Source organism: Camponotus vicinus, unplaced genomic scaffold, assembly GCF_025532165.1.
Source record: "Camponotus vicinus isolate PSW18456_S1 unplaced genomic scaffold, iyCamVici1.0 SCAF_3, whole genome shotgun sequence".
NCBI classification, from domain to species: domain Eukaryota; kingdom Metazoa; phylum Arthropoda; class Insecta; order Hymenoptera; family Formicidae; genus Camponotus; species Camponotus vicinus.
Window position 1 is genome coordinate 13411320 of NW_028141967.1, and position 27751 is coordinate 13439070.

Here is a 27751-nt window from a genome sequence, read left to right on the forward strand (position 1 = left end):
TATTGCGACGTTGCTCGTAGAGTCCCTTCCACGTTTCGAGAGATAATATCAATTCCTTTCCTCGATGATCTCCTACGGCAATCTCCACTCGGTGGACCCACGTTGATACCAATTTCGAGGAATTTGAATTCCGTAGCTGTCAATGCGTATCGTTTACCTAGTATACGAATCGCACGACACTCGAACGAAATGCTACGGGAAAAATTAAAATTAAATAATAGTAATTGTTACGTCCAGATCCTGGAATGGATGGGCCGTATGGAAGGACGCAACTTACTTACCCCGTGACACACTTTATTCGGGCGTGTGTATGGATCGGGTCGAACGAATGTGAAGGGCCTGACACAGGTCAGCGACCGAAGGTCTCTTTAACGCTGTGTTTTTAAGCCTATTCGCTCGGTAGTCCCTTTTCGGTAAAGGAATTTAATCCTTGTTACGCGGGATGGGACCTAGTGCGATCTCAGGATTTAGGGAAGAGAACGGGTTAAATAATTAAAATATATATTAAATTAAAAATACAATATAATATTTAAAAAGGTAAAGAAAGAATGAAAAATACATGTTAGCGCTTATAACTAGGTGTGTGTGAGTATCTGTGTGTATGTATATATTCTCGCGGGTGTTACAATCGTTCGGAGGTCATCAGTCAGAATATACAGGGAGGAATTTACGTTAAGAATCAAGTTCTGACTGGTTATTACAATATATATATAATTAATATAATATAAGAAATAAAACAGAAATAAAAACCGAATGTGTAATAAAAATATGAATAACGTTTATTCATTAAAGGAAGTATAGTATTCGTCGCTTGCGCATATGTGTTATAATTAGAATTAAAATTTTCTAAATTCGCTGAAACACAGGTCTAAATTAAAATACAATAATAAAATTAAAATAAGAGATACGCTAAGTCTGAGCTCGAAAATCATTCATCTACTTTAACGGTTTCTTCAAAAAGTAATGATAATATAAGGAAAAATAATGTAAAGAAAATAATAATTATAATAATAATAATAATAATAATAATAATAATAATAATATAAAGGAGATGAGAAATTAAAGAAAAGTGAATGGGAAAAATAGAAATGGAGAGTTAAATATATATAAGGAAAGGCTGAAACGAGGTATAAAGTTAGAAAACTATATAAATTCGCGCTGAATAAATCAGAAAGAACAATTAAAGGGAAATAAGAATCAAGGAGTTAATCGAGAACCATCTTTCAGAGAGAAAAGCAAGGAGTTAATAAATAAAAGATGAAATGTTTCAATTTAAATGGTGAAATAATAAGATATGTGAGGAAAGAGAGGAAATAAAAATTACTCAATTTTACTCACTACTCGTTGACATCACAAGAATGAATGCTTTGATAAAATTGCAATGGCTGAAGTCGGATCTTCGCCATTATAGCATGAAGAGCTGGCTAATGGAGATGTCCACCAGAAGATTTTTAATAAATATCCACTTACACATAATGCACAATTAAATCTTAATAAGACATTTTCGCTAAGACATAAAGCGGATTAATAATTCAATTGCGTGACACAAGAAAGGATCCCCGAGGCTATATAATTTGAATTAGATTAAGATTGAATTCTCAAAATTCTGTATTTAACTATAACTGAATCTTAACTGTGACTAAGAAAAAGTGCTAATGAATGAATGAATGAATCCCCCGCTGCAACTTGTGCTCGCGTATTTTAAAATCATTGCTCTTCCTCCTTACTGGATAGTAGGGATCTTTTTGAACGAATGAGACAATTTCAATTACTCCCTTCTTAGGGACAAGGAAGTTTTTGGAAGGAGAGGGGTTTCTTGAGATTTTTAATTGGTTGAGCTCTTTGGCTCGAGACTTAGCTTTATCTAGTAGAATGGGAGTAGGATGACTAATTTACTGTTCATGAGAAATTGCTCATGAATCAAACATATGTGTCGTCTCAAAGATTGTTTAGTTTTCTTTTTGATAATTTTTCCAAGATCCAGTATGCTTTTTGTCTAAATTGTCAAATAGAAAAGTTTCATATGGACCATTATAAACATGCGAAGCACTTGGATTTTTACGTGACAGCTGTAACTACAATTTTGTTTTAAAAAATCTTAGGTTATAGCTACCGGTCACCCTTAGTATTACTTTTATTTATTGTTTTTTACTTTAAGAGACAGAGTATCATATGCCTATTGTTGACGTGGTATTTGATAAGGATCGAGCGCAAGTGGTTTTACATTTCACCGGACGTACCAACTATAAACATATACGACTATTTGATTTTATAGTAAAAAATTTGAGTTGACAGCGACTGGTCATCCGCTTAATGTCAGATTTCATTTATTATTCTCTGTCTCAGATATCTACGAGTAAGAATTGGCCCTACCAATGTTTATCGTATAATTTCGAGGAAAGAAAAGAATCGTGGAGTCCGCCGGACGTAACATAAGTTAAGATTGATTGATTTATCAATTAGCTTTACGTAGATTTTATTATATAGCTTGAATAAATATTAATATATTTAATTAATTAAATATATTAATATTTATTCAAGAGAATATTTCTTGTGAAAAATTAACTAATATTAAATTAATATTAATATATTTAATTAATTAAATATTTAATTAATTAAATATATTAATATTAATTTAATATTAATTAATTTTTCACAAGAAATATTCTCTTTTGTGTTTTCCATTATAAGAATGGCATATAAAGTTGATATATCAGTTTCTTTTTCATCACTTGAAAATTCATTTTTATCATTACTGCTACTTGAGAAATGTGAGTCTTCTTCCTTTATTATAAAAAAAGATAAAACAGATATTATCGCAATTAATTGTGATTTGGGTCCATATTCTGAATCTTCTTTTATCGATAAAAGTGCTTCTAAAAGTGGCTTATAAGCCTTCTGATTGGCTATAAGCCACTTTTAAAGGCACTTTTATCGATAAAAGAGGATTCAAAATATGGACTTTAGTAAATTTTAAACCGTCATCCATATTGCATGAATTGCATGAGATCTGTTCCGTTACTAAAAGTGCATGATCCGTACATGAAGAAACGGACCGGACTCTGCACTTCATGCTCTGCATTAGACACTCATGCGTTTCATGCATGAACGCACCCAAGTCTTTGCCAACACATGGCAAAGATCGAGCAGGAGTAGAATGATATTTGCTCGCCTCTAATATATAGCATGCATGTATGTATAAAACATAATGTATATATAAAAAAATATTTCCGATGTAGAATATACATTATTATTTATAAATATTTGCTTAATTATATATATATAAAATTTTTTCAGCACATATATATGTACACACACACGCACGTACACACACACACACACACACGCATACACACACAACACACACACAACACACACACGCACGCGCACACTGCGCGCGGATACACACACATACACAGACAATTATATTCATATATACAATTTTTTTACACGTTTACATTATTTTTTACATATCTGATGTCTTTTAGAGACATGATATCATTTTTAATTAGATAAATACTTTCATTATTTTACTTCATAATTTATTTTACAGACATGATATATTTTATACAGAGAATTTATTATTTATGAGACGAGGGACCATCTATATCAATAACATCTGCAATATGTAGTCTTAAAATATTTTTATCTCTTTTAGCAGCACTAGTATATAATTTGTTCGGCAACATTAGAGAAAATGGATATATTTATGTTCTCTTTCGTTGTATTCTAAGAAAACTACAAAGAATAAGACGAAAAGCCATTGTTAGAAGTAATGGCGAAGGTCAAAGCATCATAAATAGATGTCAATATTTTATTTTTTAAAAGAAATAAAGAAAGATGCAATTTTTGTATCAATAAAAATATTATGTATCAATATTTTTAGTGAGTTACAATATGATTTTTTAAGTTTTGATTTTATAATTTAAAACGAAAAAAATTGTTTTTATTGATTATAATTATTTGAAACGCTTTTCACCGAATTTTAGAAAAAAAATGCTTGTTTCAATATTTTCAAAAAGTTGATCTCATAATTAGAATACTTTAATTAATGAGAAATTATTAATTGTAATATTAATAAAAATCTTTCTGAATTTCAACTATTGATAAAATTTGTTTATTAAAAATGTATTTTGTATTTAAGCAAATATGGAACATATTGTACCGTTTTACTCTATATGTTGTGTATGTATATTCAATCATATTTACTGTTAATCACTTAAAAGGAAAATATTTTTTATTAAATATATTTACAAATATTTATTAAATATAGACAGAAAAATACAAAAAATAATACTGATAGGCAAATAATTTAAATAGTAATGAGAAATTTTTTAAGCAATTTTTAAAGCAATCTTAAAAATTTAAATTTATAAGATAGTACATAAGTTAATGAGAATCAGACGTGAATGATGCAGGTACATATTTTTCTTGAAAAATGTAAAGAAAATCTGTATGTGCCTATAATCATTTAATTTGAAAGAAAAATTATTTTTCTTTGAAACTAACGCATCAGCATTAGCATCTGGCTCTTACTGACCCGATAAATTTAAATTTATGTTTCACATTGAAAGCTTTAGTAATTTCTCAATCTTTTTCGACATTTTTCTTTTCAGTTGAATCTTGATTCAAAATTAAGTATAATTATAAATAATAATTGAGCAAAAGGCTGTAGACCGTGGCATAAGGTGTTCGAATAATAAATTCGAAATAAATTCGAAAACAAAATTATATATTCGTTAAATTACATTAGATAGAGATAAGCATATAATTTGTCTCAACATTAGTTCAAATACAATTTAATTGACATTGAAAATGATCAAAAATTGATCGAAACGTACGTATGTCGTTCGAACGAATACTTTACGCCACGGTCTACAGCCTTTTGCTCTATTATTATTTTTGATTTATTATCATTTAGACCGTTTATTTATTTCTTTCTTGTTTATAATTATAAATATTATTACTCTTAAAAGCTAATACTATATATACTAATAATAATCATACATAAGTGTATTTATTATTTGCAATGCGTGATTAGCAATTCGTAAATATAAAGTAATATAAAGAAATTTGATGGCTCAAATTTAATGAATCTTCAATTTGCATTAATTATAAATAATTCACGAATATGCGCATAATCTAGTGCATTATTAGTTGTAAAATGGGGAATGCAATTATTGTTATTAATAACAGATACTTTAAATTATCAATCAATCTCAATACTAATGTTATTTCTAAAATAAATATTAATTAAACTTGCAGATACCGATAAACATAAGCAAACGAAGAAAGCGGACGAAGATTCATTGCGAATTTATCCGAGTAAGTATATCAAAATTTAATCATTTATTAACTAATTTAAATGTGTGGAACAATTTTTTCAAAGTTCATTTATTTGAAGGAACTTTTTGAAAGTATATTGATTGAATATACAATTATGTACAATTAACAAACGGTAAAATCTTGATATCATTATTTAGAAATTAAAATATTTCTCTTAAAAACCGTAAAAATTTATAAATAGTTTACTTATCGAAGGATTAGAAATGCTCGTAAAGATCCCCTTTCTATCTTCTGGTATTAACCTACGGGATGTAATCTGCTACTGCCATTTAATTATGGTACTTTTCGGAGAAGCAGCGCCATGCACTGTCTGAATTAAGCACTATTTTTCGAAATAGTCTGGTATATTTTTAATTTTTAAGATATTATATTATTTTCCAAAATACCTAAAATGTATTTTACACTAGTAATTTAACGAATTTTTTATACGTACAGGAATTAAGGAGCGCTGAATTCATTCAAATATGATAATATTATTTTCTGAAATCGTTATTTTTGAGATACGAATATTATAAATCGCATTACATGCTTCAAATTATATTAGCGGCTAGTTTTATGTCGATGCTCGCGTTGCGTAGTACTCGAAAATATATAACTTTTTTCTCTTTTCTATATCATATTCCTTATTACAAAGAAAAAAACAGTAAATATTTACCTTTACACGTCCAGCCCCAAATGATTTGACCTTGACATTTATTGTCAAGGTCACTGCCCTGAATAACATCCAAAAGGTTTTAGGCGTCGCTCGTTGTTTATTAAAAAGTTATAAACAATAAAAGTTTCACGAATTTCACGTAATCTTTAAACAGCTTGTGCACTTAATGGAATGTTTTTTTTACATATACGCGGTTATTTAATTATTAATTTTTTATTTTTAATAAGAAATATTTAATAAATTATTCAGAGGTGGTATGGTATACTATCGTATTGAAAGTTATAAAGGAATAAACGTATTGAAGAACATCTCAATTTCTTTGACTTTTACATATACAGGGTATAACTGAAAAAGCGCCCACGGAGCAAATAGCGTTATTCCTGATTAAAAATCGAGTCGAAAAGTCCTGAACCATTTTTTTCTATAATGCTTAATAAAACGGTAATTATTGAGTAAAGTTGCGCCAATAAGCACCGACCTTTAGACGGGCGCACGTGAGCCGCGCGCCTGGTAGTGTGCGTGAGCGCTCTGCCGTTTCGGCGCTATGTTATGCCATTATCGTGCAATATTCTTATGCGTTGTAATAATGTGAAAAACTTTAATTTGCATTAAAAATCATATTTTTTTCGTCAAAAGCGTTTCCTTAAAAAAAATTTCGACAAGGAGGCTAAAGGTCGGTGCTTATTGGCGCAACTTTACTCAATAATTACCGCTTTATTAAGCATTATAGAAAAAAATGGTTCAGGACTTTTCGACTTGATTTTTAATCAAGAATAACGCTATTTGCTCCGTGGGCGCTTTTTCAGTTACACCCTGTATATCGATTATAATGGAGGATCTCGTTTTGTGTGGAAAGTTGCAAACCTATGTGAAAGCGTACAATAATAGACCTCATTTCGTACTGACTCAGGGATGGTGTGGGGTGGACCTCGCTTCACGTGGAAAGTTGCAAACCTATGTGAAATCATACAATAATAGAGCCCTATTGTATAGTTCTACATAGATTTGATTTCATATAGCTATGTCATTAAGCTATGTATTAGCCTAATTTAAACAAAAAATATAAACACACAAGTAAAATATAATATGAAACCGTAATGAGCAAATGTAAACAAAAAATGTAAACACATAAATAGGATATAACGAATAACGATATAACGAAAAGATGACATAAAAGTATGAACCTTTTCTCCATATTTACCTGAAAGGTCTATTATTGTACATGGTGTCCAAAAATTCTATGAAATTTATAAAACTTCTTTTGTTTATAACTTTTTATTAAACAACGAGCGACGCTTAAAACCTTTTTGATGTTACTCAGGGCAGTGATCTTGACAATATATGTCAAGGTCAAGTCATTTGGGGCTGGCTGTGTAAAAATAAATATTTATCATGCGATTTTAAAAAGTATAATAATATTATCATATACGAATAAATTTAACATCAAACATTTTTTAATTTTTTTGTGTCTGAAAAAATTCAAAATTTATAAAAAATTAATCGTGTAAAAACATTTTGAATAATATTGTATTTTCGAAAAATTGAAATAGATAAATATAAAAGAGCATTAGATGCCATTATTTTATCTAAAATATTTTTTAATATAATAAAGTTTATAATTTCAAAGAAATTATATATAAAAGATATATATAATTATTTTTCAGACAAAAAAATATATGACTCCTAATAATATTCATATCTCTATGTATTTCATCTTATATAAAAAATTGTTCGTTAAAAATATATTTTCAGGGATTTTGCATATTCAACAGCTGAAAATAAGAGACACATTTTTTTATAAGTGTTTTTCACATATATATTTAAAAATTGAAAAATAACCTCTTGAATAAAACTCGACACACACACACACACACACACACACACACACACACACATATATATATACATCCAGGTAAACAAGTCTAGAAACCGTGAAAAAATTTCGAAAAATATAAATTTTACAGAAAGTTGTTTCGGTTAAAAGTCGTAGGGTTTAAAACGATCTATTTATTGAACTTATCAATTTGATCTTGGGTAGCGTCGTCAAGATCAAGACAAAATCACCTTGAATTTTTTAAATTGAACCCTGCTCTATTTTTTTATTGCATATTCTTGTAGCTCACCTTAAAAGCTTTCCAAAATACTATAATTAAGTTATTTTTCATTAGGTATTTTTTCGTTATAAGATATATATATATATATATATATATATATATATATATATATATATATATATATGAAGTGATTTCTTAATTTTATACAAACTATAATATAAAAACTATAGTATAAAATATTTCGTAAGATATTTATTGTTCGATGATCTCACCTGCATACTTTTAGGCACAAAATAATGAGAGGAATCTGTTGGTATTAAAAAAATACTTAATAAATCTTAAAAAAATAATTATTTTTAAGAAAAAAATATATAATTTGCGATTAAGTTACATATATTTTTAATGAAATTATTTGAAGTCTTATAACTCGAAAAGTACTCAATAAAAAATAACTTAATTATAGTGTTTTAGTAAGCTTTTATATTTATTTGTTAGTAAAAAAATTAAAAAAAATAACATAACTTTTTACGTGACTCAGTCTATATGGATATTTGCATATATTCGTTTTACATAAATATCAATGTGCGTTAGTCACACAAAAGAAATAATAGAAATAAAAAAAATACTGATACATGAATGAGAGTTACGATCCCAATGTCTTGACCTTTTCTTTATTTTGTATGCAAATCGCCGATTACTATCATGCTTTTGAAAGATCTCACTCGTGTTAGTCATCAAAGACAGTTCATCTTTGGCATCTGTTGGTAAGTGTTGTTTCGATCAATGGTTTAACTTTAGAAGTTAACAAAATCTTCTGATAAATTCAGTATAATTTCACCTCAGTGATTTTTAGAATAAGTGTGACATATTGTTATTATTATGAATAAAGTTTATGTTTAAATTATTAGATTAATGCAAGAAGTTTGCAAATCGGATTCTGTTTTAAATATGAGTAAAAGTGTTTGTTCTTTAAAAAAAAATTCTGAAGAGTTTATTTCTAAATAATGAAAGCATATCGCTAGCTCAATGACTTTCATATTAGAGAAACATTATTTATAAATATTGTTTATATAACATAAATGTTATTTATACATTTAATTTTATTCCTTTTTATATTTTATAGTATTTTATAAATTTAATAATATATAATAGTATATATATTTAATAATAACGCTTAATAGAATATACACACACACGTATCTCGTAAGTATCTCGTATAATACTACTAATAATACTATTAGTATTATATAATACTATACGTATATATTTCTACAATTTATATATGTAAATCGATTCCTCACAATATCTCATAAAATGTTATAAGGAGCCAAAAATTAAATAGTTTATGAGATATTCCATATTTTAAGTTGACATAATTTTATACATAAATTAAAAAATATCTCGTAAAATATTTATTTTTCAATTATCTTGTCTTGATACTTTTATGTACAGAATAATGAGGGCAATTAATTGATATAAAAAAAACATCAACCATTTTTTGTATAAAAATATTTTGATATATCTTCAACTTTGGCAAATATTTGGGTCATTTTATGTGTGTGTGTGTGTATATATATACAGGGTGTCCCATTTTAACTTGGACAGTAAAATATCTCAAAAACTAAGCCCAGCAAACAAAAATGTTTCAGACAAAACTTGTATGGTTTCGAGAGGGACATAAGATGGTACCATTGGTTTGACCTTGAAGAGTTATTTGAAGGTCACATGAAGGTCACCTTCAATTTCTTAAATGGAACCTACTATTTATCATTGCATATTCTTGTAGCTTATCTCGAGTGCTTTCCAAAACACTATAATTAAGTACCTTTTCGTTAAGTACTTTTTGAGTTATGAGGCTTGAAATAATTTCTTAATTTTACATAAACCGTAAAATATCTTGTAAAATATTCATTTTTCGATTATCTTACCTTGATACTTTTACGTACAAAATAATGAGAGGAATCAATTAGTGTAAAGAAAATACATAGTTGTTTTGAAGAAAAAATATGTAATTTGCAATTAACAATTCCATATTTTTTCTTAAAAACAACTATGTGTTTTCTTTACACCAATTGATTCCTCTCATTATTTTGTACATAAAAGTATGAAGGTAAGATAATCGAAAAATGAATATTTTACAAGATATTTTACGGTTTATGTAAAATTAAGAAATTATTTCAAGCCTCATAACTCAAAAAGTACTTAACGAAAAGGTACTTAATTATAGTGTTTTGGAAAGCTCTCGAGATAAGCTACAAGAATATGTAATGACAAATAGTAGGTTCCATTTAAGAAATTGAAGGTGACCTTCACGGGACCTCTTCAAGGTCAAACCAATGATACTATCTTATGGCCCCCTCGAAACCAAACAACTTTTTTCTGAAACATTTTTCTCTCCCGGGCTTGGTTTTCAAGTTATTCTCCATTAAAGGTTAAAATGGTCCACCCTGTATATATATATAATATAGGGTGAATTTTATTTCGTGAATCAATCTTTTTATCATGCGGGAGATTATCGACTACAATTGTAATAAATTGATCGGCACATAGATGTCAATTATTTGGATCGATCGTATCGAAGGTATAATGTGTACAATTTAAGCAAGGTAAGAGCTGTGAATCAAATTATGTGGCATGGATTTATTATTATTATTATTATTATTATTAAAGCTACATATTTATTATTATTATTAAGTATATGTATTATTATATTTATTATTATTATTATTATTATTATTATTATTATTATTATTATTATTATTATTATTAAAGCTACGTGTACATATTCGATATTAAAGCGGTAGAAGTACATATTTAAAAATTCAGTTCAAATTTAACACTTTAACTTTTTATTTAAAACTTTATTTCAAATTCTGCATTTACTTTTATGATACATTTTTATTATTGTTTTATACGCTAAATATGTAGCAAAATTTTCTTCCTTCTTAAAATAAAATTACGCGATACATTCTTATGAAACATTGCATATGAAACAATATGGATACTTTAATACGCCATTACTCCGTGAAAAAATTGTAACAAACTTTATTTTTTTAATTGATAAAGGAAAGTTTATATTTTACGATAGTTATTATGAAATTTGCCAGAAAAATTGATTCTCCATAGAACGCGTCAAACTATATAATTATTTGGATACAAAACAAGTCCTTACTTTTGAAAAGAGGGGAGAGGGGAGGAAAATTAAAAATCTAACAAGTTCTTTTTGAAGTAGAGGCTTCATTCTTGAGAAAGAAAAGAAAAATTATTCAGATACGATCATTTTTAGCGGTGCTATGTTTATTTGAATTTATACGAAATTTTGACGTGAAGTTACCTATGCGATAATTTCGTTGAGCAGTATATAAGCAGAGTGTTAAACAAATATTAAACACTAATATATGGACAAAAAATTGAATTTGAAATTACATTAATCATTTCGCAATCGACATGCGGATAGATTACAATGTATTTCATAATTTGTGGAGTACATTCTCCGGACAATTCCAATCATTACATTAATGCCATTATTAGAGTATTCATTCTTTTTTCTGCACAATTGATTAGTGACAATACGTTGTTGTACATGTGCATCTCATGACAACTTGAGACATTGAAATTATTAAGTATATCATATATATTAGAAGACTTCTGAGCAATAGCAACAAATTGCTATCAGAAATCGCTCAACTCCAATAATACAAGCCTGTGAAATTTTAGGTTTGGTTACAAAAAGCAGGGTAGGTGAATCTGATAGATTTTTTGACGCTGAAAACGAATCTAGCCGTAGAATTTCTCTAGCACGTCAGATTTTTGAATAATTTGTGATTAAATAGTCCAAAAATGCCTATTCCGACCAATTTCACACAGTAAAAAATTTTGTGTTAAAGGACCCCGCACATTTTATATGAAAAAAGTGGCTTCGGTCAAATTGACTGAAATTGAAATATGTTGTAGTTTAGGTGGTGCTGATCAAAAATTTCCTAAGGCAAAAAGTCCAAAAATCAAAAATATAAGAGATACGATGATTTGAAGTGGGTGGTATTGAAGTTTAAAAAACGTCTGTTTTTGAATACATAGATTAAATTAATATATAAATGTTTGAAAAAAAATGTACATATAATGTGTGTCATTACAATAATTAATGATTCTAAACTCTTTTTGTTATGCGTGTCTGTTATGCAGAGATCAGATACAGCGCGCGTGCGCGCGCGCACACATACGCACGCAAGCACGTACGCATGCACGCATATATAACAGAAAGGATTTGGAATCATTAAATATTGTAGAAGTGACACACATTATATATAAATATATTTTCAGTAGTTATTTAAAGTATATTTAAGTAGTTAATTAAAGATTTTGATAAAATTAAAATGTTAAATTTACATAATCCGTGTGTTAAGAATTCTATATTTTAACGCAAAAAAATGTTAACGTTACATTTTTAAAATGTTAATTGATATATTATTAGTATTATCGTTGCAGTAATACTATATATTATTTATTGTTAAGAAATAATACTAATATTATTTATTGTTAAGAAATAACACATTTTTCTGCACAAATTATTTTATTCGATGTTACAAAGGTACATTACATTACGGAGAAAAGTATCAAATTCATTAACTCATATATTCATTAATTTACAATCTGCAAGACATAGTTCTTATTATTTAATAAAATAATATTAACCACCACACATGTATTTTATCTTCACTACATAACTTTACTGAAAGAATATTACTCACTTCACCTCTTACGCTTATAAACATACAATAAGATGGCTTCAGCACGTACAAAAAGGATAGATGCATAAATGCTTGTTGTCGTATCACTTCTTGCCGCACAGTAGTCGTATCCGCACTTGCGCGCGGCAAGAAAAACAAAAGACAGTGACATCTCTTTATGATAAATAACATAAGAAATATATCGATTTAATAGGTGGAAACTGTTATAAAGAGAAAAGTAACACAACTTATCTGTTCATTTTAACATATAACATATTTCATCAAAAATTCGTGCATTTACATATTAATTGTGTTGTTTTAACTCTTAGAAACGGTGAATATTAACTCAATGCAGAAAAGTCAAAATAACGCAACGACAATATGTTACATTAACATAAGAGTATGTTAAAAATTTAACACAAAAATTTCTACACGAGAAAATTTCAACAGAAATACAAAATGTTTTTTACCGTGCATGAATTTATTACAAGGGAACCTAATATTTTGAAATATTTCTGTTAATGGCATCGTATAGTTATTAGTTTTCACCTTTTAAATCCATTTTCGATTGCTGCCGCACAATTTTTTTTCATTGAGATATATAAGTTATAAGACTGGTCATGTATAGTGATTCAATAAACCATTCCAATTCAACCGTGCTACCACTCTGTCTTATCACGAATCAAAATTTAGGTAAAAACACAAATTTTTGAACGCTGCCTTCATTTTTTAAAATTAAAAATGGCGCATCCAATATTTGGACAGAATCACAATAAAAAGGCATAAAATTTAGAAAAATTGATCAAAATGTGTAACAACTGTATTAGATATATCTTTACAAGACTATTTTGGGCAACCGAAGGTGACATGCAAGCGGATATGTAAGCCTTTTCAAATTTTAGGATGATGGATCTGCCATATTGATGTATAAATTTTCTTTAACGTAAATTTTCTTATAACTTCATACTCATATATCTCAGCCAAAAAAAATCGTTACAGCAGCTACAATCGAAATGGATTTGAAAGGTGATGACTAGTATTATACGATACCATTGACAGAAATATTTCAAAAAATTAGGTTCTTCCATAATAAATTCATTAAATTTGCCGAAATTGCATTTTTGAACTATTTAACTATAAGTTACTCGAAAACCTGATGTGCTGGGGAAATTCTGTGGCCAGATTCGTTATCAGTGTCAAAAAATCTATCAGATTCACCTACTCTGCTTTTTGTAACTGACCCTCGCAGCCCTGTGTAATTAATAAAATAATCAATCATTCTTTTAAAAGATCAGCAATGGATAAAAAACTTATTCACGCGGCAAATCTTACTAAGAGATTCTTACGAGAGAATCCCAATATCATTTTCATAAGAGCGGATAAGGGCAACATCAAAGTTGCTCTTGACAAAGAATTTTATTTACACAAGATAATAAATACACTTAGTGATGAAAACATCTATTCGGTTTTCAAAATCCAATTAAAAATTGATTAATGGTATTCATGAATTATGTTTGTACAAAATCACCATTATATTTCTGACACGATTTACAAGCGCTTGAACTCCATACATGATGTTTTATTGAAGGTTTATGAATTATCAAAAATTCATAAGCCAATTTGTCCGTTCAAAGTCACCGTTTCCTCAATCAATACCCTTCTACATTCATTAATTGCATTTTTACATAATTAGCTACATTCTTACATCATTTATGACGTTGATTCCAAGGCCTATCCATATCATTAATTCGAATTAGTTAAAAAGTTATCAGATATACATTTGGATGATCATTTTAAATTACTATCGTTGGATGTTGGTTTCTTTCTTTACGAATATTCCATTAGACAGTTACCATTGGATAGTGTTTCGGAAAGATAATGTTTCCCATACAGCACACAAAGATTGCATACACATTGCAGCAATCTTTCACCGCAATATTACAACATTGCAAATTCACTGCAAAATGTTGCTGCACCATTGCTGTGGGATTGCAGCAACGTTAAAATGTCCGCTTTTAGGAATATTGCAATGTAAGATTGTAGTAGTGTTATGGTGCAATGTATTTGTAATAGTAAAACGCGTTTTGCTACAAATGCAGACCGTTTTAAATTTAATAAATAAACTTTGAAAATATTTCAAAAATGTTTAAAAAAGATAGGAAAAAAACATTTCCCTTTAAAAAATTTCACGCCTTTAAAAAGATATCTATTAGTGTTTTTTTATTAATAAATTGATTAATAATTAATTATTTATCTATAAATATTTCTTATTAAATATTTATCTCAATAATATACATACAATTATTTTACATATCCTCGACACCAGAATATTTTAATACGTGCAATAAATGAACTATTTTTCATTTATCCATTCAGTGAAGAAAAATCTGTTTAATATTCTGAATCCCAACGAGGGATCCAGATTATTAAATAAATTATTTGTTTAATAATCTAGATCCCTTATTAGAATTCAGAATATTAAATAAATCAAGTCAATTTATCAGAAACTAAATTGACTGAAGACAAGAAATATAATTACTGCATTAGTCCCTTGTAGACCTATATCCACTTTAGACAAAAATTCGAACACGAGTTAATTAAGTTTGGTGTCGTCACGTAGCGGCAAGTAAAGAAACACATGTTATACATTTTCATTATGTTAAAATGTTGCTGCAATATTGCCAAAGTAATATTACAAAATAATATCTCTGCAATATTTCTGCAGCATTACACTGCAATGTGCAATGTTGTAACATTGCAGCAATGTTGATGCAAACTTCTGTGCTGTATGGGTTCATAAAAGAAAAATATAACATTCCTCGCAACGAATTCCTGGCGGCAATTCGATTCATACTATATTCAACTTTCAAGTCTCAAATCGCTAGGAGATGTACATACATATACACAATAGCGTTCCGTTTGTCACCAATCAATTGCGTATAAATGAGCAGAATCTAAAAACACTATAATAATACCATTAATATAATGACTGCAATTGTTCGGGAGAATGTGCTCCGCAGATTATTGCGAAATACATTGCAGTCTATCTGTATGTCGATTGCGAGATGATTAATTACCAGAGCCCGGATCTCGGTGCCGTTTTCCCCACTCCAAGTGCATGCTAGCGGCCGAGCGCCGCAAAAAGCAGTACCGTCTAGGCCGGTCTAATAATGGTAGCAAAGAGGGCACCGTCGCGTAGAAAAGAAAGTATAATAATTTATTATATTATTTTATATTTTATATATTATGTATATTATTTTATTATATTATTTTATATATTATGTATAATATTAAATAAACATATATTCTATGTTAATATATATATATATATATTTTTTTTAATAATTAGAGATTTGGCTCAAGTAATCAAAAAATTAAAAAGAAAATGGCATAAGAGCCAATGCGCGGTAGTGGAGCGCAGAGAAGCAACAACACTTCTTTCTTTTTTCAATATTAGTTTATTAAAAAACACATTATAATAACGAACGTTTCGGATCATCTTTTGATCCTTCTTCAGCGCGATGTTAACAATTTATATTACAGATAGTGACGCGTTACATTAAACGAATTTGTTCTCGACGCGTAGGTGACGCTAAATTGCATCCCGCGGAGGTCTAGTAAGCGCTCTGCTTCCAACAGTCAATTAAATATACTATAGTTATGCTATGCGACGTCACAGCAGATCTTACAAATAGAGAGAGAGAATAAAAATAATAAAATAAATACCGAAAGATATTACGCGTGAATAAGTTTTTTTGCTTAAATTAATAGTTAGAAGCATGGCTCACCAGATTCCGCGCTTTTTACAATTAATAATATAGTATGCCGCTGTGCGCCCCATGTCGATTCGAGATTCGATGACGAACTGTATAAATATGTCCTCGGTTGTCAGGACGTAAACATGGACTCAACCAAGGACATGCGCAGTTGACTCAACGATAACAAACATACCGACGCATGAACGAACGCCTCATATTTTCGATAAATTATCGATTATCGTCGCAAATGTATGATGCAAGCCCTCTGTATCACTCTGCAAGTTCAAGCTATTTTTTTGGCGCTTGATAAACAGCATTTCAGAGACAAGCCATTTGCCCAACGAGGACTCCCTGTCCAAAATCTCAGATTCTTCCCAATTAAAATCATGACCGAATTCCAGTCTGTGATTATTCTTTTTTTCTACGCGACGGTAACCTCTTTGCTACCATCACTAGACCGACATAGACGGTACTGCTTTTCGCGGTGCTCGACCGCTAGCATGCACTTGGAGTGGGGAAAAACGGCATCGAGATCAGAGCTCTGTTAATTACATATATTAAGGGGATCCTGTACTGAACGGCGAACTCTTACACGATTACAGCGCCCTCATCTAATCCTTATCCCGTATCTCTCTCTATCACGTTATTTAGAAAGAAGATGCACTGCTTTTTCCACTCTACTTTACCGATATTTCAGGTACATACGGACTGAAATTTTCGGAAGAATGCCATTTATTAATTAGGCAATTAAATTCAGTTTTTATAGTTCGACAATCTTCTACGATGTAGTACACAATCGTGAAAACTACTGTTTTATGCATAAAAGCTATAAAACTTTTATAAGAAGCTAATATTTGTACAAGTTGACAGCTCTGACGCCATGTTGCTTTAACATGTCGATAAATAAAAATGTAATTTTATACTTATTTTCTTTCTCAATATAAAATCTCGTACTATATAGAGTTTTCACGTGTCCGTTTGCGTGTATACTTCAATTCTGGAGAAGGATTTTTAATTCTATACAGGCAATAATGGCACACTTCCGAAAATTACGGTGTTTTCGTCGATAATACAGGCGACTCCAGCATCCTCGTAATGTCACCGGAAATAAGTTAGCGCTGGAAGTGCATATTTTTTAATAAACTATAGCTCAAACGATTGCTCCTTAATTGCTTCGTCCGAATCTACAATTGCTCCCCTTCTAAAATTAATAGTTCTTTTAATATTTGCAAAAAACGTAAAATTGACCATTTTTACTGAAAAACATATTTCTAATGGTTTTCGGCAATTATATCCGTTATAAAACGATTGCTCCCTAATTGCTCTCTCATTAGTTTAACGATTATTGCATTATTTTATCGAAAATTAATAAATAAATCATTTCACAAATGACGACGACGCCACCTGTCGGCTTCTTATCGCAACTAAACGTTTTAATAGTTTTCGGCAATTATATCCAACATAAAACAATTGCTCCTTAATTACTTCGCATTGCTCCATCGTTATAATTAATAATTATTGCATTTTTTAATCAAAAATTAACAAATTAATCATTTCACTAGTGACGACGTCGCCACCTATCGGCCACTTATCAGAATTAAATATTTTAATAGTTTTCAACAATTATATCCAACATAAAACGATTGCTCCTTAATTGCTTTACATTGCTCCATCGTTATAATTAATAATTATTGCATTTTTTATCGAAAATTAACAAATAAATCATTTCACTAGTGACGACGTCGCCACCTATCGGCCACTTATCGGAATACACGGCACAACGGCTAATGGCGCGAACATTCAAACATAATATATGAACTCTATTGTTTAAAACTATATCTGTAAGAAAATAGTCAACTATTCCTATTGACTTTTTGGTAGAATAATTGCTCCTCGATTTCTTTATCGAAATATTCAATCGCTCCATTTGTGCTATTAATATTTTATAATATATTAGCAAAAAAACCAATCATTTTCTTGGAAAAACATATTTCCCATAGTCTATCGCAAATATATCCGACATAAAACGATTGCTCCTTAATTGCTTCGCATTGCACCATCGTTATTTTAATAATTATTGCATTTTTTTAACGAAAATTAACAAATTAATCATTTCACTAGTGATGACGTCGCCACCTATCGGCCGCGTATCAAAATAAATGGCTCAACGGCCAATGGCGCGAATATTCAAACATAATGTATTAGCTCTATTGCTTAAAACTGTATCTGTAAGAAAATAATCAACTTTTCTTATCAATTTTTTGGTAGAATAATTGCTCCTCCATTTCTTTATCGAAATATTCAAACGCTCCATTTGTGTTATTAATGTTTTATAATATATTAGCAAAAAGCCAATCATTTTCTTGAAAAAACATATTTCTCATAGTCTATCGCAAATATATCTCACATAAAACGATTGCTCCTTAAGTGCTTCGCATTGCTCCATCATTATTTTAATAATTATTGCATTTTTTTATCGAAAATTATCAAATTAATCAATTCACTAGTGATGACGTCGCCACCTATCGACCACTTATCGGAACTACATGTTTTAATAGTTTTCGGTAATTATATCCAATATAAAACGATTGCTCCTTAATTGCTTCGTATTGCTCCATCATTATTTTAATAACTATTGCATTTTTTTATCAAAAATTGACGAAAAAAATCATTTCACAAGTGATGACGTCACCACCTATCGGCCACCTATCGGAATAAATGGCTCAACGGCCAATGGCGCCAATATTCAAACAATATATCAGCTCTATTGTTTAAAACTATATGCGCGCTCATGCATGCTCAATTATGATATTTTATGTGTAAAACAGTGTTGCAAATCCACCCATTATATCTTCTTAAAATTTTTTAAAAATGAATATTTTACAAGATATTTTACGGTTTATATAAAATTAAGAAACGATTTCAAGCCTCATAACTCGGAAAGTACTTAATGAAAACTAACTTAATTATAGTGTTTTGGAAAGCTCTCGAGATGAGCTACAAGAATATGTAATAAAAAATAGGCGGTTCCATTTAAAAAAATTAAGTTGAAATAACCACTAAATTCGACCTCTAGGTAAAAGTCAAAGTCACCATCAAATGTCCCCCTCGAAATCCTACAACTTTTGTTTGAAACATTTTTTCGTATCTTTTAGACTACGAGATATTTCGATGGCAAAGTTAAAATGGAACACGCATTATATATATATATATATATATACATATATCTATATATATATATATATATATATATATATATATATATACACATATATATATAATCATTTTTGATTACATATAAATAGATCGCATTATACATCCTTTAGAATATATAAAACGTTTGGCCCAACAAAATTAAATAATAATATAATTTATCTATTTCATATAAAATTTTACATAAAGTTTTATATAAAAATTTTATTTATATGAAACGTTCGAGAAAGTCTGTATCATATTATAAAGCCGTTAGATTTAGAGTCTTCTCGAATATTCTCGAACGAAACGTTATTTTTGCGGACAAAGGCAGATATTTTGATTTAGTTTTTCCTGGCTCTACGTCAAAAGGTCAATATCTAGATCAAGACAAACAGGATATCGTTGTCGATCTACGATTGGTCGAAATAATCGAACGATCCGGCTCGATGCCTTATTTGGATAATTCGCTACCTTATCGGGAGCCTTATTCCTTGTTCTCAAATAAATTCACTGTACGACCAGAAGTTACACGGAACACACGCGTTCACCTTGGTCCGTAAAAATATTACTTGTCTCGCGAGTTGAAGTTCGAAATGCGCTCGAGCGGTCCGTAAAAAGAAGATTTGGTTTCCTTAAATAAAAATAATTTAACTCTCATTGCGGACTCTAGTAATTTCGTCTACCTCTCTCACCGGCAAAAAAATAAATATTTTTAATGCGGTCGTGTTAATCGAAGGCGCGGCTACATTAAATGGTCCTTCGAGCCGGATTTGTGAGAGAGAGACGAATAGTTATTTGAAGTGCTTAGAGTGCGAGTGAGAACATTGACGCGAGGGTAAGCGAACTCATAAAAACTATCGAGAGAAAGAGGTGCGCGATATAACTATCGGTACATTTCAGCTGTCGCGAAAATACAAATTTTGTGCCTTGCAGTGCCGTTCGAGCCGTCAGCTGAGTGATACCGATCACTCTCGAACAGTATATCGTGAATGCATTATTAAGATTTTGTGTTAAAGTCAGTGCAGTCCGCGTAATCCACGTATTATTAACGACATAGTGCTCCTTAGCATATCGCCTATTGCGCCCTGCATAATCTGCAGTGTCGCGCTTCACGTACTTTTTTCGCGCTCCTTAGTGCGGTCTTAAATTCGTGCTTTTCAGCACATATATCTGTTGTGTACGCTCTGCGTAATCCGCAGCCCACACGTACAATCTTCCGTGTTTCTCAAACACATCTTTGCGACGGCAGCTCGCCGCGCATCTTCGCACGTTTATTTCAGCATCCGTGCATTCAAAAGGACTTGCATTGTCCTCTCACCTGCGATCATGACTGACGATCTGCAGGATCTCCTCATCGAGCAAGCAGCTATAATTGCTTCGATGAAGCGAGTGCTCGCCAACTTCATAAAAATTGGCAAAGCTAATATGACCCAATATAAGGCGAAGAATCGATTGGACCACTTAGAGGCATTGTGGGAAAAATGCCAACGACTACACGTCCGACTTCTTCAGGTGACTACGACCGAGGAACAACGTACCGGATACTTTACCACGGAGGAGTTCTATGACGCTGAGGATGCCTATCATGAAGCCGCAGATTATCTTGCCGATCTCATTGGTAAACTCTCTCACGGCAATCAAAACGCAGCTGCTTCGGTAAGCGATACCTCATTACGAGAATCTTCCAATTTGATGTCATTACAATTACCTCGCATCTCGTTGCCGAAATTCTCCGGGAACTTCGTCGAATGGGAGAACTTTCGCGGACTATTCGAATCACTTGTTGGATCGAAAGAATCATTATCAAATACGCAAAAACTGCATTATTTAAAAGGCAGTGTTACAGGCGATGCCGCGTTATTAATAAGTCACATTCAGATTGCGGACACGAATTACGAAGCTGCGTGGAATCTCCTTGTAGAAGAATATGATAATCAGCGCGCTATTATTCACGTTCATATTCACGCTTTCGCGGAATTGCCTATTATGAAAACCGAATCTGCGGTCGAGTTAAAAAATCTGCATGATACTGTTGCCGCATCATTAGCCGCATTAACTAATATTGGAAGACCCGTTGATAAATGGAATAATTTGCTGGTTTACATTATCTCTCAAAAATTTAGTCCACGCACTCGTAACGAGTGGAATCTGTAACACGGTAACTCAAGCGCTTATTCGATATACGAAGAAATTCGTGATTTTATGACTATGCGTATTCGAGATCTTATGGATCTTTCTAAGTCAAAGCAAGACGTAACAACTAATAAAAATAAAGGTTCTAATCGCGCCTCTGTAAATAATGTAACCGCCGATAAATGTTTAAATTGCTCTAGCAATTATCGTTTAGCTCAATGCGACGATTTCAAACGTAAATCCGTCGAGGAGAGAACTCAAATTTGTAAAACAAAGAAATGTTACTTTAATTGCTTAAAAGTCGGTCATTTAGCCGATTAATTATAGCCAATTAATTGTTCAAATCAAAAACGATGTAATTCTTGCCGCCGCGCGCATCACACTCTCTTACATCGTACTTATAATACCGTTCCGAACTCCAATGAAAATTCTGTTTCGGAAAATAAAGCGATTGATACTCAGCCGAGCAGTTTCGTAGTTCGTGAAAGTGAAACCGCTGTCGCTTCGGTTCAAACTGTTAATGCGCCGATTAAAAAACCGCCGCAAGTATTATTAGCTACCGCATGGGGGATCCTTCACACTAATGAAGGTCGCAAATTTAAAGTGCGTGCGTTATTAGATCAAGGATCTGATGTTAGTTTTATATCGGAATTATTATGTCAAACAATGCGCACGAAACGTTCTCGCGCCACCCTTCAAGTACATTGCTTCGGCGAACAATACAATGGCGTAGCGAAATCTCGAGTGTCCCTCACTCTCTCGCCTTGTAACGGGCAAGGCTACGCGTTTCCTTTAAACGCGTTTGTTTATCAAAAAATTACTTCCTACGCTGGTTCAAGGTCTAAACCTATAGATTCTTGGCCGCATTTACATAATTTAAATTTAGCGGATCCCGATCCGTGTAGTAATTATCCGATCCATCTACTCAACGGAACAGATTTATATGGATCGTTATTATTGCCTAAACTAAAGCAGGGCCCAATCGGAACGCCGACGGCCCAGCTCACTGTATTCGGATGGATTATATCCGGTCCTACCGGAAATTCTAATCTAAATAAAAGATCCGTCCATTCATTGAATTGTGTTTCGGATTCATCAATTGATAATCTTCTCCAAAAATTTTGGCAAATAGAAGAAATCTCTTCTAAACCTCCGCTATCGGAAGAGGATGAACAGTGTGAACAACACTTTATTAAAACGCATCAGCGGGCCTCCGACGGCCGCTATATTGTACGGTTACCTTTTGAAACCGAATCCCCGCTCAATATCGGATCTCCTCGCGAAATGGCCGAGTTATTATTTTCGAAATTAGAACGTCGCTTACAGAAAAGCTCGAATCTTGCCGAACAATACGCAGCATTTTTAAGCGAATGTGAAGCTATGGGTCATATGAAGTCAGTTTCCGATGATCTTTCGACGCTATTTCCACCAGTATATATACCACACCATCCAGTTTTGCGTGAATCAAGCAGCACGACTAAGCTTCCCGTAGTATTTAACGCGTCGTGTAAAAGCAGTAACAGCACTACATCAAATGATCACTTAATGACCGGACCTAAACTGCAACGCGATTTATCTTCAATTATATTATGCTGGCATCAATTTCGTTACGTATACACGGCCGATATTGAGAAGATGTTTCGACAAATCCGCATTTATCCGGATGACGTCGACGAATTCGTTGGCGATCTCAAGAAAATTGTCCAATTAAATCTTATAGATTATTAACAGTAACTTACGGTACAGCTCCGGCTCCGTATATAGCGATGCGCGTTATTCAACAATTAGCTAACGACGATGGTCATTCTTTTCCTCGCGCTCAAGCTATTATTCAAAACTGCATCTACGTTGACGACGTATATTATTTGGTGCTGACGACATTCCGTTGTTATGCGAAAGCCGTGAACAATTCGTACATTTGATGGTACGAGGCGGGTTTTATTTAAGAAAATGGGCCGCCAATCTAATTGAATTATTAGAAGACATCCCTCCTGGAGAACACAAATTAGCTATAGAACGTCCATTCGATAATGACGATACGCTTAAAGTACTTGGTCTTATTTGGATACCGCGAGAAGATTCATTTCGTTTTCAAGTCGAATCGCTATCCACAGGTATAAATACTAAACGCTCCTGTCCTTTATTGCAAAATTTTTCGATCCACTAGGATGGGTGGCGCCTGTAGTAATTACTGCTAAAATTTTAATATAAGAATTGTGGATACGAAAATATGACTGGGACTCTCCTATCGTGGACGAATTATCGGAACCGTGGAAACAATATTGCGCGGAATTCTTTAAATTAGAAAAAATTCGCATTCCGCGATGGACAGGTATGCATCCGAAAAACGCAGCTGTCGAGTTACATGGATTTGCCGACGCTTCTAATCGCACATACGCTGCTGTCGTTTATTTAAGAATCCTCCTGTCGCTTAGCGAAATTTCTGTCGTATTGTTGACCGCAAAATCGAAAGTTGCGCCGATTAAAACGATTAGCGTACCGTGATTGGAATTAAATGCTGCACTCTTATTAACTTGATTACTTGAATTCGTTCAAAATTTGCTGAACTTGCAGCAAGTTCCGGCTTATGGATGGACTGGCTCTTCGGTCGTACTTGCGTAGTTAAGAGGACATCCTTCAAAATGGAATACATATGTCGCGAATCGCGTATCCGAAATACAAACGCGTCTTCCGTCTATTAAATAGAATCACGTTCCATCGAAAGATAATCCAGCGGATTGGGCGTCATGCGGTCTATTGCCCGCGGAATTCCGCGAGTTTGAGCTATGGTGGTCCAGCTCGGCATGGTTAAGTTCCCCTTCTCCCGCGTGGCCGATTCATAATAGACTTAAGAATCAACTTGACACAAATCGCAAGCTTATCGATTCTGAGTCTCGCAATCCTATCATGTGTCATACACAATCCGTCTTAGAGTGGGAACTGCCAAATGACGTTTCTAGTTGGACAAGATTGATTAGAATCACTGCATAGATTCAACGATTCTTTTATAATTTCAAAAATCACAAGTCCAAATCAACGATAAACACGTTATGTTTATCTGCGACCGAATTAATGAATGCTTCCTTATTCTGGCTCCGTTATGTGCAAGAATGTTATTTTGCATCTGAACTTCAGGCGTTAAAAAATAATCGTCCTCTTCCTAAATCAAATTCTCTGCTATCACTTCACCTATTTCTCAGGAAAGATAAATTAATTCGCCTTGGCGGGCGGATTGAAAATTCATTGCTGAATTATAACGAACGGCACCCAATAATTTTACCGAAATACAGAATTTCGAATTTATTAATTGCTCAGGCTCATAAGGCCGCTCTTCACGGCGGCACTCAATTAACATTACGAATCCTACGCCAAAGTTATTGGATTCTTTCGGCGCGTACCAGCGTCAAATCGTATATACATAGTTGCGTGCTGATGGGGAATCAGCTGATGGGGAATCTTCCCGCTCCCCGCGTCATACCTTTGGCTCTATTTACGCACACGGGCGTCGACTACGCAGAGCCAATGCATATTATTCCGTCGGTTGGTCGAGGCCAACGCTCAAAAAAATTGTATGTAATGGTATTTATTTGTCTCTCTATTAAAGCTGTTGATTTAGAATATGTAGATGATTATGCTACTGACGGGTTTCTCGCCGCCTTTAAACGATTTGCAAGTCATCGCGTCTCCCGTCTGATTTATATAGCGATAACGGCACTAATTTTCAAGGTGCGGCCCGAGAATTATCTGTCACCTTTCAGCGACTGATTGCCGATCCTTCAATAAAAGACGCGATTGCCAATGACAATGTCAAATGGCACTTTATACCTTCCTCCGCTTCGCATTTCGGCGGACTCTGGGAAGCCGGCGTAAAAGCAATGAAATATCACCTTAAGAGAGTGATTGGATCTCGTACGCTATTGCAAATCGAGTTCGCTACGCTACTATGTCAGATTGAGGCTTGTTTAAATTCTGGACCGATTTCAGCGCTACATGACGATCCGAATGATTTCTCCGTTTTGACCCCAGGTCATTTTTTGATCGGTCATCCACTAGTAAGTCCGCTTGAAGAATCGACTTTAGATATTGACACAAATAGGCTGTCTCGATGGCAGCAAGTGCGTGCGATGCTCGAACAAATTTGACGTTCTTGGTCGTCTGATTATCTGCATACTTTGCAACAAAGACGTAAATGGCAGGAAAATCAACCGGAATTACAAGTTAATGAACTCGTTTTATTAAAGAATAATTTACTTCCTCCTTCGAAGTGGGAGCTTGCCCGCATAGTAAAAGTACATCCCGGTTTGGACAATCATGTTCGTGTTAAATTACTTTGCGAACTGCCAAAACTACGTTGAAACGTCCAATTACGCAGATCTGTCGACTGCCGATTCGCAGTGACACTGGCTCTTAGGCTGGAGTGCACTAATTCGGAGTTAACCCTACTCTGGTAGTAAAAATTGGCTTCTATAGTAAATCGGAGACTTCCATTAGAAATTGAGTTATTACAATAGTAAGGTTCAATTGCTACTATCATAGTAATTCCTTTGGAAGTAAAATTAAATATTCTCCTAAAGTAAATAATGTGCAGAGAGCACCACTGTAGAGTAATTTACTTTTAGCCTAAAGTATAAGAGTAACTAGAGCAAAAATTACTTCTTCAGTGCGGTAGGAGTAAAGTCAACGAGTAAGGAATCAGAAATAAGGAATAAGGTAGCAAGCAATTAATGTTCCTTTTCATTTGAGTTTCTAAAATGGATTTAGGCCTACTAGATTATTTAGATTATATGGATATTGATGAGGAGGACAATGTAGTGATACGTAATATAAGAGAGAGAAGAGATCCAATGGAGATTTATACTGACGGGGAGTTCCGAGAGCGATTTGGTTTTCGTAAACAATCAGTCATGGTTTTGTTAAATATGATTGGGCCTTTTTTAGAACACAACACTGACAAGAACTGTGCACTTTCATCTAAATTACAGCTTTTGTGTGCGCTAAGAATATTTCGTACTGGTACCTATCAAATAGTTGCTGGGGACTTAGTAAACGTTCACAGAACAACTGCTGGGAGAGCTTTTCATAGAGTTGTCAGAAGTCTGCTTGCTTTGAAACCATTATACATACGCATGCCTAACAATCAAGCACAGTTTGCACAAAAGAAAAGACCATCCTTTCAGTTTGGTGGGTTCCCCAACGTTATAGGTGCCATTGACGGAAGTCATATCCCAATACTGTGCCCATCTGGATCCGACAGTGAATCTGTACAGGAATCGAAAAGGTTTCTTTTCTATTAATACTCAAGTTATTTGTGACGCAAACATGGAAATCCTGAACATTGTCAGCCATTGGCCTGGTTCAACGCATGATGCAAGAATTTGGGATAACAGTAGAGTTTCAGCACAGTTTGAGGAAGGTCTGCATAATGGACTTCTAGATGGAGACAGTGGTTATGCTCTGTCGAGGTACCTCATGACTCCAGTATTACGCAAAGAAAAAGAAAAAAGTATTAAGAAAAGCAATGCACAGTTGCCCGCACACAAAATACGAAATACTCGTAAAAATACGCAATAATAAAACTGAAGAAAGTTTAATAAAGACGTAGAAATATTTAAGACTTTACCTAATCTTTTTTTTTGTATCGCGGCGGAAATGCATTAAGCATACCCTCACCCTAGGGGAAGATCGGGTGAGGGTTATGTGGGACTCCCGACCTAACCTGTATATCGGTCATCGGTATACCCACTAAAACCCCCGCGGTGGCCTTCCGCGCTATGGAGGGGCAGGCAGGGAGCCGGAACTGTTGCAATACATCGGCTGCCATGGCTGTTGCTCCCCTCCGCGCTTAGGACCCAGCGGTTTTGTGCTTACCGCCGGGTCTCCTTC

At 32.6% G+C, this 27751-nt stretch overlaps 1 protein-coding gene across 10 annotated transcripts in view; it reads left to right on the plus strand.

The window, feature by feature from the left end:
- The window catches only part of Rh50 (Rhesus blood group-associated glycoprotein Rh50), a 415396-nt gene that overhangs the window by 101731 nt on the left and 285914 nt on the right, over positions 1-27751 (plus strand). For all 10 annotated transcript variants that reach the window (XM_083092852.1, XM_083092847.1, XM_083092854.1 and 7 more), the window contains one exon: positions 5266-5325. In XM_083092852.1, the coding sequence (XP_082948978.1) occupies positions 5266-5325 (60 nt within the window). The remainder of the gene's footprint in view (positions 1-5265; positions 5326-27751) is intronic.